This window comes from Misgurnus anguillicaudatus, chromosome 19 (genome assembly GCF_027580225.2).
Source record: "Misgurnus anguillicaudatus chromosome 19, ASM2758022v2, whole genome shotgun sequence".
Classification (NCBI taxonomy): Eukaryota; Metazoa; Chordata; class Actinopteri; order Cypriniformes; family Cobitidae; genus Misgurnus; species Misgurnus anguillicaudatus.
In genome coordinates this window covers 8,331,164-8,346,273 of record NC_073355.2, presented here as the reverse complement: position 1 = coordinate 8,346,273, position 15,110 = coordinate 8,331,164, and the positions used below count along the sequence as shown (strand labels likewise).

At 35.6% G+C, this 15,110-nt stretch overlaps 2 protein-coding genes across 2 annotated transcripts; one reads left to right on the top strand and one right to left on the bottom strand.

Moving 5' to 3' along the window:
* Positions 1 to 1,670: 1,670 nt before the first annotated feature.
* Positions 1,671 to 6,349, top strand: rsad1 (radical S-adenosyl methionine domain containing 1). Its single transcript, XM_055185858.2, has 9 exons — positions 1,671 to 2,035; positions 2,125 to 2,258; positions 3,268 to 3,472; positions 3,935 to 4,300; positions 4,661 to 4,724; positions 4,818 to 4,965; positions 5,059 to 5,113; positions 5,355 to 5,458; positions 6,106 to 6,349. The coding sequence occupies exons 1-9, from the start codon at positions 1,901 to 1,903 to the stop codon at positions 6,233 to 6,235; spliced, it is 1,341 nt and encodes a 446-aa protein (XP_055041833.2). The 5' UTR covers positions 1,671 to 1,900; the 3' UTR covers positions 6,236 to 6,349.
* A 1,146-nt stretch (positions 6,350 to 7,495) lies between these two features.
* Positions 7,496 to 9,616, bottom strand: rasd2a (RASD family member 2a). Its single transcript, XM_055185908.2, has 2 exons — positions 8,842 to 9,616; positions 7,496 to 8,654 (listed from the first exon to the last, which is right to left on the bottom strand). Exons 1-2 carry the CDS (start codon positions 9,476 to 9,478, stop codon positions 8,146 to 8,148), a joined length of 1,146 nt encoding a protein of 381 aa, XP_055041883.2. The 5' UTR covers positions 9,479 to 9,616; the 3' UTR covers positions 7,496 to 8,145.
* Between the last annotated feature and the right edge of the window lie 5,494 nt (positions 9,617 to 15,110).

The window sequence follows — 15,110 nt, the reverse complement described above, 5'->3', positions numbered from 1 at the left end:
TGTTGATTTTATAAAGCACATTTATTAAATTGAAACAAAGAAAACTTTCATTCGTTTATTATAAAAGATGCATTTTACATGGGAGTATAAAAACAACATAAAATATAAACACAAAAAATTTCAAATAATCAAACCTTCCTGAGGCCAAGTAAGAAATCTTGGATATTTTCTGGGTCTGCTTCAGCTGAAGCTGTGTTTTAAAATAAACCATTACAAAAAAATGTGTCAGGAAATAATCCTGTTAATTTCATAAACTCACACAAACTTTATACATGTATGAAATGCTGTTCTGTCTTTATGAGCTGAACTTAAAGATTTTCTATCACAAAATGGCTATTTCTCTCAAATATTCTTCAAAAATCTGTCTAAATCTGTGTTAGTGTGGCGTTTATAAATTAGATTTTTTTCATGGTGGTCACGCAGGGTCTCAAGACTCAAAACGAGTGCTCTATGGATTGAACTGAGGGATTGTATTCCTGATATCTGCCTCCTCTTCATCATATCCTTATAAATGATTTTGAATACTTATTAATCAGATACTAATCAATATTTATCATCCCAGATATTGAAGTAATTTCAGTAAATTCTTCATTCTTAAGAAATAAGCTTGTTTCTCAATGTTAAAATCACAAGTAAAACAATTACTTCTTGCCACAAAAATATATCTGTGCTTTCTTTGAGAATTGTAATGTATGGGCAGAGCGGCTTAGGGACTTCTTGCTGAGTGTTGCGGGCGGCTGACTTCTGCTGAGTGAATTTCTTCTATTAATTTCATATCTGACTTCTGGTCTTTATTTATCATCACTGATCAACGGGTCTTAACTGTAATACCCCTACAGAACAAAAAATGTAGTATAAGCAAGTGTTATGTTGTTTTTAAATACCACTAATAACATGTTTTTGTTTTCTTTCTCATTATGCTAACAAATGCTCTTTTATCCCTCATGTTCACTAGTATCTGTTGGTAAGGGAGTGAGGAGGTGTAGCTCATTTCCATTTAAGGTACACATAAAAACAGCGCATACCCTCAGAAGCACTGTGGGGTATTTTGAGCTGAAACTTCACAGACACATTCTAGGCACACCTGAGACTTATATTCCATCTTGTAAAAATTGACATAATAGGTGCCCTGTAGGGCAGAAAGGATCCAATTGCATATATTAATAATGTTTAAGCTAAAATAATATTGGTTTCCTGCTTCTATAGGAAGAAGCCTGTACGCACATGTAAAACATGTAAAAATCTACTAATATGTAAAATTTGTATTTTTTAATAAGTAAAACATATTACAGATTCAAGACAGGATATTTTAATCAATACCCAAATCCACATGTTACAGTGACTATCTAAAGGCAGCGGTAACATATATTGTCTAATTACAGACAAATAAATAACAATGACAAAATAAAACAAAACAAAAGAAGAATACCTAGTTCGTCTAAATGTTGCTACGTAATAAAAAACTCCCGATAAAAAGGTTGCAACAGCGCCATCCCGCGGACAGCTGGTATTTTTCAAGCAATGCTTTACCATAAACTATTTTAATATCGATGGCATGTTATTTGCGTATTTTTGCACACAAGTTAATTACAAGATGACGTATAAACATAGCATAACTGACATTAATTAAATAACGTGATGATACAACACAACTAAATTCAAGGTGAATGCGAAATAAACACGAGAAAAACAAAAATAATAATTAAACTCAAATAAACTGACGATCAATAAAAATTTTAACAATATACAGTAAATATATTTTGTTTAAAATAATAAAAATCAGTTTGTTTCTTTTTACCGACGGAACAGCTCAGTGACGCACCGTGTTACAGTAAAATAGTTCCGTGCGGAAAATGTGTCCGAAAAGCACCTTAGGCTTTTATTAACCTGCACAGGCACTATGAAATCAATTTGTCGATCTTCACTAAAACAACATGTTTTGCACTGTATGGGAACTGTAGCTGATGGTGTATTTTTGAGATCTATTGCCACTCGTTTGGCTACTCACGCAGATGAAGCTTCCCTTTATGTCCATGTACGTAAGTGTTACTGATTTAAAGAACCAACACAAATGCACGTGCCTTCTCCATACGGTACTGTATGTTTGTTTTTTATTTTCTGCAGTGGCCTTATTGCTTAAAACGATGCTCGTATTGCAACTTCAACAAGTATATTAGTCGAAGTCAAAACCACAATGTTATGACGGAGTGTCTGAAGAAGGAGACGCAAACTTTACTACAGCTCAGCCAGGTCTCACGGTCAGTGTGTAATGCATCACATTATACTTGTTCGACTTAATGTGGCGTTGCAAGAATCAACAGTCGGGTGACGTCAAAGTACCGCGAGGTCGATTCGCGAAATACGGAGGAGTCTGCTTTTAAATAGCTCTCGCGGAACTTTGACGTCATCCGGCTGTCGGTACTTGCGGCGGCGCATGAAGTCAAACAAGCCTTCACTTACATCACGTGGTTTACAGGTTATCCCACGAGTAGGAATAGTTCATAAATCTGTTCCAACATCAACAGGTCATAGTTACCACTGGTAAACTAGTAAATTCCAAAAAAGATCACTGAAAAGTAAACTAAATAGTCCAGACCCATATGGCAAAAATATATACTTAGGCCTAATTATATTTCAATATTTCAAAATATTCAAAAAATTTCCAACATGTTTACAAAAATTTTTTTTCATGGATATATTTCTTGGCCATTTTTATATCTTGAAATATATTCTAAAAATAAATACATTTGAAAGCTTTAAACATATATTTTGCCCTCCATATATTTTAATCCAAGGAAATATATTCACGTCGCAATGGAAAAAAAGCTTGTTTTATGTTACTAAAATGTAAAAAGTTTGAAAAAGATTAAAAATAAATATGTTTTCACTTTAAAAATATACTTAATAAAATTAACCTATCTATCATATATTTTAAATGTATTTTGGCAAAAAGTCTGAAATGTATTTGCTTGCCCTTGAAATAAATTTTGATATATGAAGGTTAAAAAAATATATTTAATTGAGCATTTCTTTTTACAAAATGTATATTTAAAATATATTTTTGGCCAGAGAAATGTATTAGTTTTATTAATTAATTTTATTTTATGAAATTTATTATTTATTAATTTATTTTTGCCGTATAGGATGTGCTAACTTTCTGTGATAAACAGACTGAAATATAAGTCACGATTCGCTGGTCACTGTGATAAATATTTACAAAATCCTTCCTTTCATTTACACTTTAATTTGCTGTGTGCTGTTTTTTAGGATCAGCTCTGTGTTTTTTGGAGGAGGAACACCCAGCCTGGCTCAGCCCTCCACTATCGCTGCCGTCCTGGAGACTGTTTCTAAACACGCACGTGTGTCAGATGATGCCGAGGTCACACTGGAAGTCAATCCTACACCTGCTGGAAAAGCTTGTCTGAAGGACTTTACTTTAGCTGGAGTTAACCGATTTTCAATTGGAATTCAGGTACATGCATGCATTTGACAATAGGACCAATTTAAAGGGATAGTTCACCCAAAAATGAAAATTCTCATTTACTCACTCTTATGTTGTTACAAACCTGTATACATTTATTTGTTTTGATGAACACAAAGGAAGATATTTTGAGAAATGTTTGTAACCAAATGAGGATGAGCCCCATTCACTTCCATAGTAGGGAAAAAGAATACTATGGAAGTAAATGGTGTTAATGCGCGGTTTGGTTACAAACATTCCTCAAAATATTGTTCTTTGTGTTCATCAGGACAAAGAAATGTTTACAGGTTTGTAACAAAATGAGAGTGACTAAATGATGACAGAATTGTCATTTTTGGGTGAATTATCCCTTAAAACTTTTTTAAAACTTTTTTTTAAGTTTTGCAATGTCTTGGATGCAACATATATTATAAATAAAATGGGGTCTAATGTTTTTTTTTAATTTTTTTGCAGTCATTGAATGATGATCATCTGCGGACATTAGGAAGAGACCACAATTCCTATCATGCTCTCCAGACGTTGTCAGAGGCGAGAACATTGTGCCCTGGACGGGTGTCAGTGGATGTCATGTTTGCTCTCCCAGGTCAAAGGGTAAAATCATGGGAGAGCGATTTGAGGACGTTGTTAACGCTTTGTGATGATCATGTTTCACTGTATCAGCTCACTTTGGAAAGAGGAACACAGCTTTTTAAACAGGTTGAGAGTGGTGAGCTAAGAGTGCCTGGCGATGATGTCACAGCTGTTATGTACCAGTCAGCACGGAAAATTCTGGAACAGGCTGGGTTTCTTCAGTACGAGGTGTCCAACTTTTCCAGAAATGTAAGTCGTAATAGCTAATGTTTTGCAGGAATAAAAGCTATAAAATATAGGTTTGAAAAATTTTTACTGGACCCACAGTACATAATCTGTATAAATTTTTAAACAAAATGATTTCTTAAAAATAAATATTTCTTTTAAAAAAATGTATACTTATTGACTGCTTTTACATCATTATTCAGTCAAAGTTATCCATAAAAAAAAACATAATTTCAGTTTTGTCATGAAATAAATTAATATGCCATACAATTATAATTTTGTCTATAAAACTTCTCATGTTGAATGTCAGCTAACCACATACATTGTGTAAAGATTTTCAATTGAAATCCTTATTGATTAACTACTTGTATGAATTCATTGTAGAATGCTGTCAGTAAACACAATTTGGGGTACTGGATGGGACAGCAGTACATAGGGGTAGGCCCAGGTACATTAATACACATACAATGCACGAATGAGTAGTTAAAGATACCTTGTTTAATATAAGTAGTGTCTTGTTTTTAATTGTAATTTCTATTAGGGGCACACGGACGCTTTGTACCACGTGCATTGGGAGGAGTTCAGAGGGAAGCACGGACGCAAACGTTAGAACCAGATGTTTGGATACGAGAGGTACAGCGGCAAGGTCACGGCACACGGCGACGCATACAGCTTGACCCTCGTGGCCTGTACGAGTCATTGATTTGTTGTCCAGTGCTGCACATAATTACAAAAGCTATTAATGAGCTATTGAATTTGATCATAATGTTTTTTGTCTGCAGGCTGGAGGAAGTTTTGGTGATGGGGCTGCGAATGAATAAAGGAATAACCAAGCAGGTAAAGCAGATTGTGTTGAGTACAATCATTTTTGACAAAATACTTTTTTTGGAATAGCTGAATCTCACAAAATCTTTCAAAATGTCCACTATGACTTTATTTATTTATTATTCATAAGTTTTTTATATGACCCAGTCATGTTAGCCTGAGATTCACCCACATAAACCCACAAAAAAAATCAATTTAAAGTGGTGACTAAAGTTTTTCTTAGATTGAGTAATGTTTTTTTTTTTTGTTGTAGCACTGGAAGTTATTCAGCCCTGAAGAAGACCTCTATCAGGTTTTTGGGGTGTCTGATAAAATTAAGGAATATCAAGCAGAGGGGCTTCTGATACTTGATGACAGGTGATGGTTTTATGTCCTAAATATGTGACCATGGACCACAAAATCAGCCATAAGCCACACGGGTATATTTGTAGCAATAGCCAACAATACACTGTATGGGTCAAAATTATGCTTTTTTATGCCAAAAATATTCAGGATATTAAGTAAAAATTGTGTTTTATGAAGATATTTTGTAAATATCTCACCATAAAAAAAAAAAAAAAAAAAAAAAAAATATATATATATATATATATATATATATATATATATATATATATATATATATATATATATATATATATATATATATATATATATATATATACACACATTTATTAATCATTAGTTATGTGTTGCTAAGGACTTTATTTGGACAACTATAGAGGTGATTTTCTTAATATTTTTTTGCACCCTTAGATTCCTAATTTTCACATAGCTGTATCTCAACCACATATTGTCCTATTCTAAACCATACATCAATGGAAAATGTAATTATTCAGCTTTCAAATAATGTATAAATCTCAATTTAAAAAGAAATGTACCCTTATGACTGGCTTTGTAATAGCTACAGAGTCACATATGTCATTTTATGCACCTTTTTAAATTCAAGCAAATCAGATGTGGGTTATCGACCATTTTTCCATTGATGTTTGTCTTTATATTTGCAGGGGCTTGCGGTGTTCCTGGGAAGGCTTAGCTTTACTGGATAGCATCTTACCCACAATGCTTCTAGAATTAGAGATGTTTTTTGAAAGCAAGGGTACGACGAAGACACGACACGACAACAGGAAAGACTGACATTCAGATATACAGATGACAGACACAGGGACAAAAGCTTTTATGTATCAGTGATATCCAACAATAACAACTCCCTTTAAGAATTAAAAAATGACCTTCAAATTAAACTCAAAACAGTGAATTTATCTTTAATTTTCTAACAGATGCATCAACAATATGTTTTTTTTTTTTTAACTTTATATTCCCTCATTTAAGTAATATTTTTCTCCACGAAACCAAAGGCAGATACACCAGCCTCTGGATTGGCTGCTTTGATTTATAAAGCTTAATATGACTACAGTATAAGACTTGTCCTTGAGTGGCATTTGACTTGGCATTGAATTGCATTTGTATCCATTTAAAGTTACGAGTTCTCCAAACCACCCACGTGCCCAGTAGAAGTGATTGAAGAATGAATCATTCATGGTGTTGGGCAGTCCCTACATGTACTTTATCACCAGTACCATGTATTTTAAGCACAATTTAAATGTATTACAGTATTGTAGTATGCTTCGATGCTTCTTTTATAAAATATATTTTTTTTTAATGAAAATTTGATAGGATGTTTAGAATATATCACACGGTACAACTATCAGCTATCCGCTGTCCATGGTGCTGACAGACGTCACATAACGAATCATTGATTCGTGTATGCAGCAATACGATTGCGTTATGATTATTTATGGTTATTTCTCACTGTCAATATAACACGTAGTCGTGTCTTTGTTGGCTGACTTTTATCTGCAATTCAGATTCATCGCTTTCTGTATCGATGTTGCGTCATTTGTATTGTACCGAGCACGATTTCATTGTCTGAGATTGACACATATGAGCGCGTGGGCGCACATTCTAACTAATATGACAATTTGACGCCAGTGCATCAATGATGACTCAAGATATTGCAGATGATAAGAGCTGTGCTTTCACCACCCACCACTTTATCACTTATTCATCCATAAATGGTCATACAGTACAGTACTGGGATCACCTTAAATGACTCACGAGGGGGCGCAAGAAAGACCAGGTTGGGAAGATTGAAATAGGATAGTATTCAGTATAGCATATATTGCTATATATAATGTATATGATGTGATGTTTATGATTGACTCTTGCGCGTTGTAAACCTGTTTGCTTGGGCTTACCGGTGTCGTTTTGTTGCATTTGCGCACTCTTTGAATTAACCTCTTGTAATGCCATTATTATGATTGAAAATAATCTTACACATTTGGCCATGTGCCTTTATTTCGATAAGATGAGGAAACAACTCGTTTTTTTTTCGTACGCGCAATGCGTCTTTTATTCTCATATGAAACTCGAGATAACAAATTGCATTGCAAAGATGCTTACTCTGCTTTTTTAGTTGTTTTCAAACAATTACCTAAACATCTTAACTCTATAGAGGTTATTAAAACATGATATATTTACTTAGAAGCAAAATGATACTTGAATGTATGTCTTGCTTTCAGACAAATATAGTAACATTTGTTTTAGTTTTTGCATAAACAAGAAAAGCTGTTTGCCAAAATAATTTCAAAAAGAAAAGATGATTTTTCTTACTCAATTGACAAGCATAATTCTTGTTTTAAGCATAAAAGTAACAAGATTCGTTTAGATTTATATGAAATAAAAACATAAACGCGTTGCGTCCGAATAATTCTTGTTTTAAGCATGTAAAGATTATTGTATTTGAAAACATAATTTTTTTATTATTTTGCAGTGTGAGGTAATATAGGTCTGCTAAATAAATAAACAGAGGTAAAACACTCAATATCATTAAAACATGCTTATCAGAATATTTATACTTTTACAAATACATTACTTTCTTAAAATTGCCCCCTGTTCCTGCCAGGGATTCGTAGAATTTAATAATTCTTACATAGTTGAATAAATATTATTCATAGGTTTGAAACAGAGTGACACTTGTTACTCTTTTACTGGATTTGACACCTCTCAATAGGTGTACTTCGTTTGGGGGTTGTTGGTCCCATGACTCGCCGCAGGTCGCTGTTGAAACTCGGTCTGCGCGCGAGCGGGTGCACCGCGCCACACGGCTCATTCATGGCTCTTTTGTTTCTCTTTCTGTTGCTCATCGCTTGGTAAGTGTGAATGGAGATGTCTCTGTGAAGAGAAGGTCTGGTTTCTGTGGGGAGTCCTCCCAGCACCGCCAGTGCCTCGAACATTTTCTCCAGTTTGGTGCAGTCTTTGGCGGACACCTCAAAGAGGACACTGGCCTCTCCAAAGGTGTTACAGATATCGGATCGGTGCACACTTCTTGAAGAACCTAAATCAATTTTATTCCCGCATATTATAATAGGAATCTGTCCGTTTTCTTTGGTCTTTGCCAGCTTTGATTTAGCAGCGAAAATCTCCTCGCGTAAAGCGCAGACTTCGTTGAAAGACTCTCGGTCTGTGACGCTGAACACTAGGAGGAATATATCACCTGTTGAAAGCACATTGATAGCATTATGCATTTGCCAGACGCTTTTAGCACAGTGCATTCATATTATAGCATACTTTTTTATCAATATGCGCCACTAACACAATGCGTTACCACTCGAGCTACAGGCGCATCATGATTCATGATGGGAATGAATATAAAATATGAAATACACTTTGCATGTACTGACCTGTCAGAATAGACAGTCTTCGTTTCGCAGGATAGTCTCTCTCTTTGGACGCGTCCAGGATATCCAGCTGATATCTCTCACCTCGGATGTGGTACAGTTTGCTGTGAAAGTCCTCGGTCGTGGGCTCGTAATGCTCCTCGAACCCATCACCCAAGAAACGTCGGATAACCGCCGTCTTGCCTACTCGCGGTGCGCCGAGCACGACTATGCGTCGGTAATGACTGGGCTTTACGCTCACCAGATCGTCGTTTTTACTCTCACATCTCATATGCTTGGTTATATGGACCTGAGACGCGGCAAAGGGGTCCAGAGATCTCCGTGGTTTACGTTCAGACGACGAGTGTCGGTTTTCAATGCTGGAAGACCTCACCACCCGTGCATTTTTCTCTGGATGTCTCCAGTGTGATGTTACCGTTTTAATAATACACGCGCTTGATGAAAGCTTGACCGTGTGACCGTCTGGACCCTGCAGACTCACCGAGGACGATGCGCGGTTGCGCGCTTTGGTTTGGAGGCATTGCAAATGCGCATCATCTGTTGCGATGCCTTGAGGATGACTATTGAGCATTTCGGTGCCATCAACTGAAGTAAGAGTCTTATCAGTTGTGTTCACCACCATGCTCCTTGCTGGTATCATTCAGGACGGCTGTGTGGTTTGCAGGGATGCGCAGCACCCCGGACTCTTCGTACAATGAACTGTGCGCTGTCCTCGCTGCTCTTTTTATATGCTGAGGAATGGGTGGTCTCACATGGTGCGTCATTTCTCAGTTGGCAAAATGTACTGGGTTTTTTTGCAAAACGCTGCCTATTTAGGGAATTGTCTATCATCAGCTATAAAGGCTCACCACAGTGTTGCCTAATCAGAATATCAGACAGATAAATCAAGTTAGATTATAGGAAAGTGATTTTGAGAATACGAGATTAGATTAGGCTATTAGCATTATGGTCTCTGAACACCTTGTGTTTTATTAGATCAGTGGATTGAATTTCACAATAAAAGTGATTAAAAAAGTCATGATGAAAGTATTGGGACCCATTTCAGTCATTTCTCTGAGCACAAATCTTAATGTTACAGCATATAATGATGTTATAGAGAATTGGATGCTTTTGATTTTGAAGCAAAAGTTTAGGCACGCCTCTTTTCCGTGACATTGACCTTGTGTGGATAGCAAGGTTAAAAAAATAAATGAATGATTTAGTTGAGTGTGTAAAAACTTAACTGGTCTGCATAAAGCCCAGATCTGAACACCATTGCTATGACTTGCAGGCTCTGGGCCAAACACTCATCACCTAAACCCATCAATGACTTGTAGATGGGGTGCAGTAATTTCTGAACAGAAAAAGCCTTCCAAAAATATTGGATGATAATAAAATCCTTTAAAATGGTATTGCAGTGTTAATATTTGTTTTGATTGGAATGCCTTGAATAGATGTTCATTATGGGGGCATCCCAAAACTTTTGTCTGTGGTGTTTATTTATATATGGCCAGGCTATATTTGTTCATTAACAATTGAAAATAATAATCCCACTTGCTATTTTTACACTAGGATGGGTGCGAGATTGTACAGCTTCTTTTGTGTGATGCACAAACGTCAGTCACTGTCTGTACCCAATATTCGCAATTATTCATATTGGTTGACTCGACAGTATGACAGGGTTACTAATGAATGACTTTCTCGGAAACGAAACGTATAGTTACATCACTAATTGTTCATGCTTTTCAATTAGTGGGTGATTTTCAGACGGAAAGTCTGTGTTGTGCGTGTGGGCGCACGGAAACATCGGGTTAAAAAGTGACAGGTGTTTATGTGTTTGTTTGTTTGTGTGTTGGACAAGTACAGGCCCACCACGGGAATTGCATCCATTTAAATGTGTCCATTTGACATTGCATTAGTCTCTGTCTAATGGTGTTGATGAAACAATTTCAATAGGAATAGACTAACAGCGTGCAACATTAATGGCTTAATGGAACTAATAGATGCGGCACGACCACAATAACAATATTTTACAGAAATGCGATCACGACTACGCTAAATGCTTTTATGGTGTGTTGATCCAGTGGTTCTCAAACTGGGGGGCCGCGAGTTGATGCCAGGGGGCCCAAGTTTTATGACATTTTATAAAATACATTAATTTTTCATAAATTCTGTGTAATTAAACCTAAAATAAAATAAGCCTACTAACCAACAGCACTACTTTGTATATTTTAATATGTTTTGTCTAATTAAAATGTTATGTTTTAGAACAAAATTGTCATAAATTTTCTTTGGGGGGGGGGCTGCGAAGGAATACACCGCACACAAGGTGGGCCACACGCTGAAAAAGTTTGAGAACCACTGTGTTAATCCACAAGTAGGGCTAAACTTTCAGAAATAAAGATACATGAAGGTGAAAAAGTAGTCACTGGGGCAATACCTTTTAAAAAAGTACACTTTTGTGCCTAAAAGGTGCACATTGGTACCTCTTAGGTACATATTGGTACATTATGAGAGCAGTGGTTTTCAATCCTGGTCTGGGGGGGGGCCCACTACTCTGCACATTTTGTATGTCTCTTTAACCTGACAGACTCCATTCAATTTAATGAGATCTCTGCTAATGAGCTGATGATTTGAATCAACAAAATAAGAGAGACATACAAAATGTGCAGAGCAGGGACATATCTGTACCTAAATTATACATATTAGGACCTTTTTAAAAGAACTTTTGTACCGTACCTTTTTTTCTGAGACTGTACAATGAAGCTCTGGCACCATGTGTATTGCAGACTTAGTTTTCATAGAAATTATACAAAAGGTAAACGTGTAGTCCAGTGGCGGCCGGTGACTTCTTTTTTCGAGGGCGCTCTATGCGAAGTTTGTCACAACATGTGTGTAGCCCGTCATGTGTGTGGCTCCTTATTTCAAAATCTGTGTTCTACTCGTCGAGTGATCCTATGTGCATCACGTGTCTTGTCAAAATAAGTGCCTGCTGCAGACACGTCTAAAGGCTTTATGATAAAAGAGATGCTTGCGTTTGCCAGATACTCACGTAATCTCAAGCGTAATCAGAGTTTACTATTAAGGGAGTGACTTGCGTGTATTTTGTGAACGTGAGCGTCTCTTTTATCATAAATGGTTTTGATGCATCTGCAGCAGGCACTTATTTTGACAAAACACGTTTCACATGACAACAAAAACACATTTTGAATCTATCTGTTAGGGCTGTCAAAGTAACCATTAACGTAAATTCATTTTAACGACACAAATTTTATTAAAGGTATTGCGGAGGATTTTCTTTTTCCGGGTGGATCATCAAGACTATTGGTCCTCCTAGTTGTCAATCAGGAGTGTTGCCCAATTGCATTTTTTTTTTAAAAATGATGAAGGTTCTTTTCTAAAATTTGAGAAAATCATCTGCTACACCTATAATGTGCGATTAACGCAACGCACAATTTCTGTTTGACCCTTGGCCTAGCCTGTTGTTGGATAAATTGAGATGCAGCCTGATCTTTATTTGGACGTTTTCTGAGGGGTGTACCGTCCTAAATGCTTAACTAATACAAAGGTTTTATGATAAAAAAGACACTCGCGTTTGCCAGATACTCGCATATCTCATGCAAAATCAGAGTTTATTGTTAAGAGAGTGTCTTGCGTGTATTTTGTGAACGTGAGCTCTCTTTTATCATAAACGCTCTTGACGCGTTTGCAGCAGGCACTTATTTTGACAAAACACGTGATGCACATGGTTCACATGACGCAACAAAAACATATTTTGAAAACGCAAGCAACACACGTGACACTCCGAACACTTATTTTGAATTTGCGCCCCTCGGATGAGCAGTCACGTGGCGCCAGTGGTGTAGTCCAACATCGTTTCTCTTGCATATGTGACTTAACACTCATGCTCGAGTTAACCCAATAATGGTGGATGTTTTAAGCCACACTCCTAAATAAAAAGGTGCTAAACCCAAACAGTGGATTAAATTAACATCCAACACTGTTCCTGGAGGGCACCTGTCCTGCAGATTTCAGTTCCAACCCCAATCAAACACACCTGAACCTGCTAATCAAGTTGTTCAGGGCCATATGTACACTAGATGTCGCCTTGGCTACGGCAGTTCATTGGAACGAATGCGTCAAATAGAGCCGCCATCTTGAAACAGGGGAGCCCTGCATCAGCGTCATTATAGGCAATGATGTAATGGAAATAAAATCACTATAAATCGTCATAAATGCGATTTTCTAGGTTTTTTGTTAATTCCAACAGTCAAACATGTATTTAGCATTGAGCCCAGAAAAAAATAAAAATTTGATATTATGAAAATTTACTTTTTCTAACTGTAATACATACACTGAAAAAACAAACTTTTTGGTGTAGTAATATTTATTAGATTAACTCTCATAATTTCTACATAATAATATTAACATTTATTGAGAACTAGATTTTCCTAAGTAAGATGATGATAAATACACAATTAATTCATGTAAAAAATGAACTGTGTGGGAATAGTAAGTCTTATTAGATATTTTTTTGTATTATTTAACTGTTTTATAGTCACTGCACATAGTCCTAAAATAATTAAGTAAATTTTATTCAAAAACTTTAGCAGATTCAAGTAAAAAATCTTAGTTCATTTTACTTAAAAATATTAAATCCATTAAACTAAAAAATCTAAGTAAAATTTACTTACATTTATTTGCACATGTTGTAAGAAATACCCACAATTCTTTGCGCCTGAATATTTTTATTTTTTAAGCTTTATCACAGAATAAGAACTGATAAGAACTTTTACTTAAATATTTGTTAGCAAAATGTCATAAAGGTTTAAGCTCTTATATTATTGATGTTGTTTTGTTGTAAATAATAATTTGGTGAAGTCATGAATTTTGTGTTATAATGCCATTTATAACACTAAAAATTACTAGGTCCATAGGAATATGTTAAAGAAAATAACAAACAGAAAATACGATTTATTTAATATTATTAGGACAGCAATGCTTCAATTTTCAAAAAAAAAAAACTAATAGACTTTACCTAAACGATTAAAATAAATCTAACTTCTAAATAAAATAATTAAGTAACATTTAATTAATTATTTAACATATGTTTTATCGTGCAATTTTAAGTAAATTTTATTTGATTTTAGTAGGTAAGTTTTACTTATAAAAAAGCAGTACATTTTACTTAAAAAAAGTTCGTGCAAATTGTTACGAGGATTTTTTAAAGTAAATTTTACAAGTTGTTTATTTCAGTGTAGTGCTAGTAGCCATAACATTCATACGCAGCACAAAAGTCCGGCATTGTCCATGAATTCGTAGAACATGTGGAGTACAGCTTTACGTAGCTACTTCCTATGACAAGACCCCTGTTTCAAGATGGCGGCGGTTTGACGCATGCTTAGAACCCCAAGGCGACATCAAGTGTATATATCTATGGTTCAGGGCTACCTAAAAATTATAGGCGGGTGTGTATGAGTATAGGGTTGGAACTAAAATATGCATGACGGGTGCCCTCCAGGAACAACGTTGGAGACCATGACCTAGAGACATTGTCCATATTTGACTCAACTATGGGTTGATACAACCTCCCATAGGTCAATTTTCCAACCATGCGTTACATTTAGAGTAAAATATGCAGTGTTAATGGATAAACTTCACAAATATGTCAGGAACATGATTATTTCTCAATTTTTATATGAAATTGTATTTATATATATTTATATATTTGCACACCATGATTTGTTTATACTTTTGCTGATTTCAAATAAAGAACAATATCGCAGTATTTTAAACTTTTATACAGTATATAAAATATAATTTAATGTGATGTGTTTGAAAGTGCAGATGTGAGATTGTTTCTGCTCATCTGTTACCATGATTGCTTAGCAAAGAGAAACACGCATCTTAAATAACGCCTACATATTGATTCAACTATCTTTCATTCGATCAAGGCCACTTTTGCACTGAATTACACGGCGTGCTTTGCTTTTCTTTTACAGTGCCTGCCACGCGAACCTTGAGACATTATGTTAAGACCGAATGTTCCCTGCTAGAGTTTTATGAAGAGACTGGAGTACACATCGCCATGGTAACCATGGCCTTTAAAAGCAATGCAATCTGTAACTCTTGAATGCTGAAGATATCTCTTTTGTGAGCTCACAATATCACACAGTCCTTTGATATATGAAAAATACTTATATATATACAAAAACATTGCCTTTCTCTTTCAACCTGCATGCTATACAAACCACGCGCAGCCATGTGAGGGCAGCAAATGCATGATCGGTTTC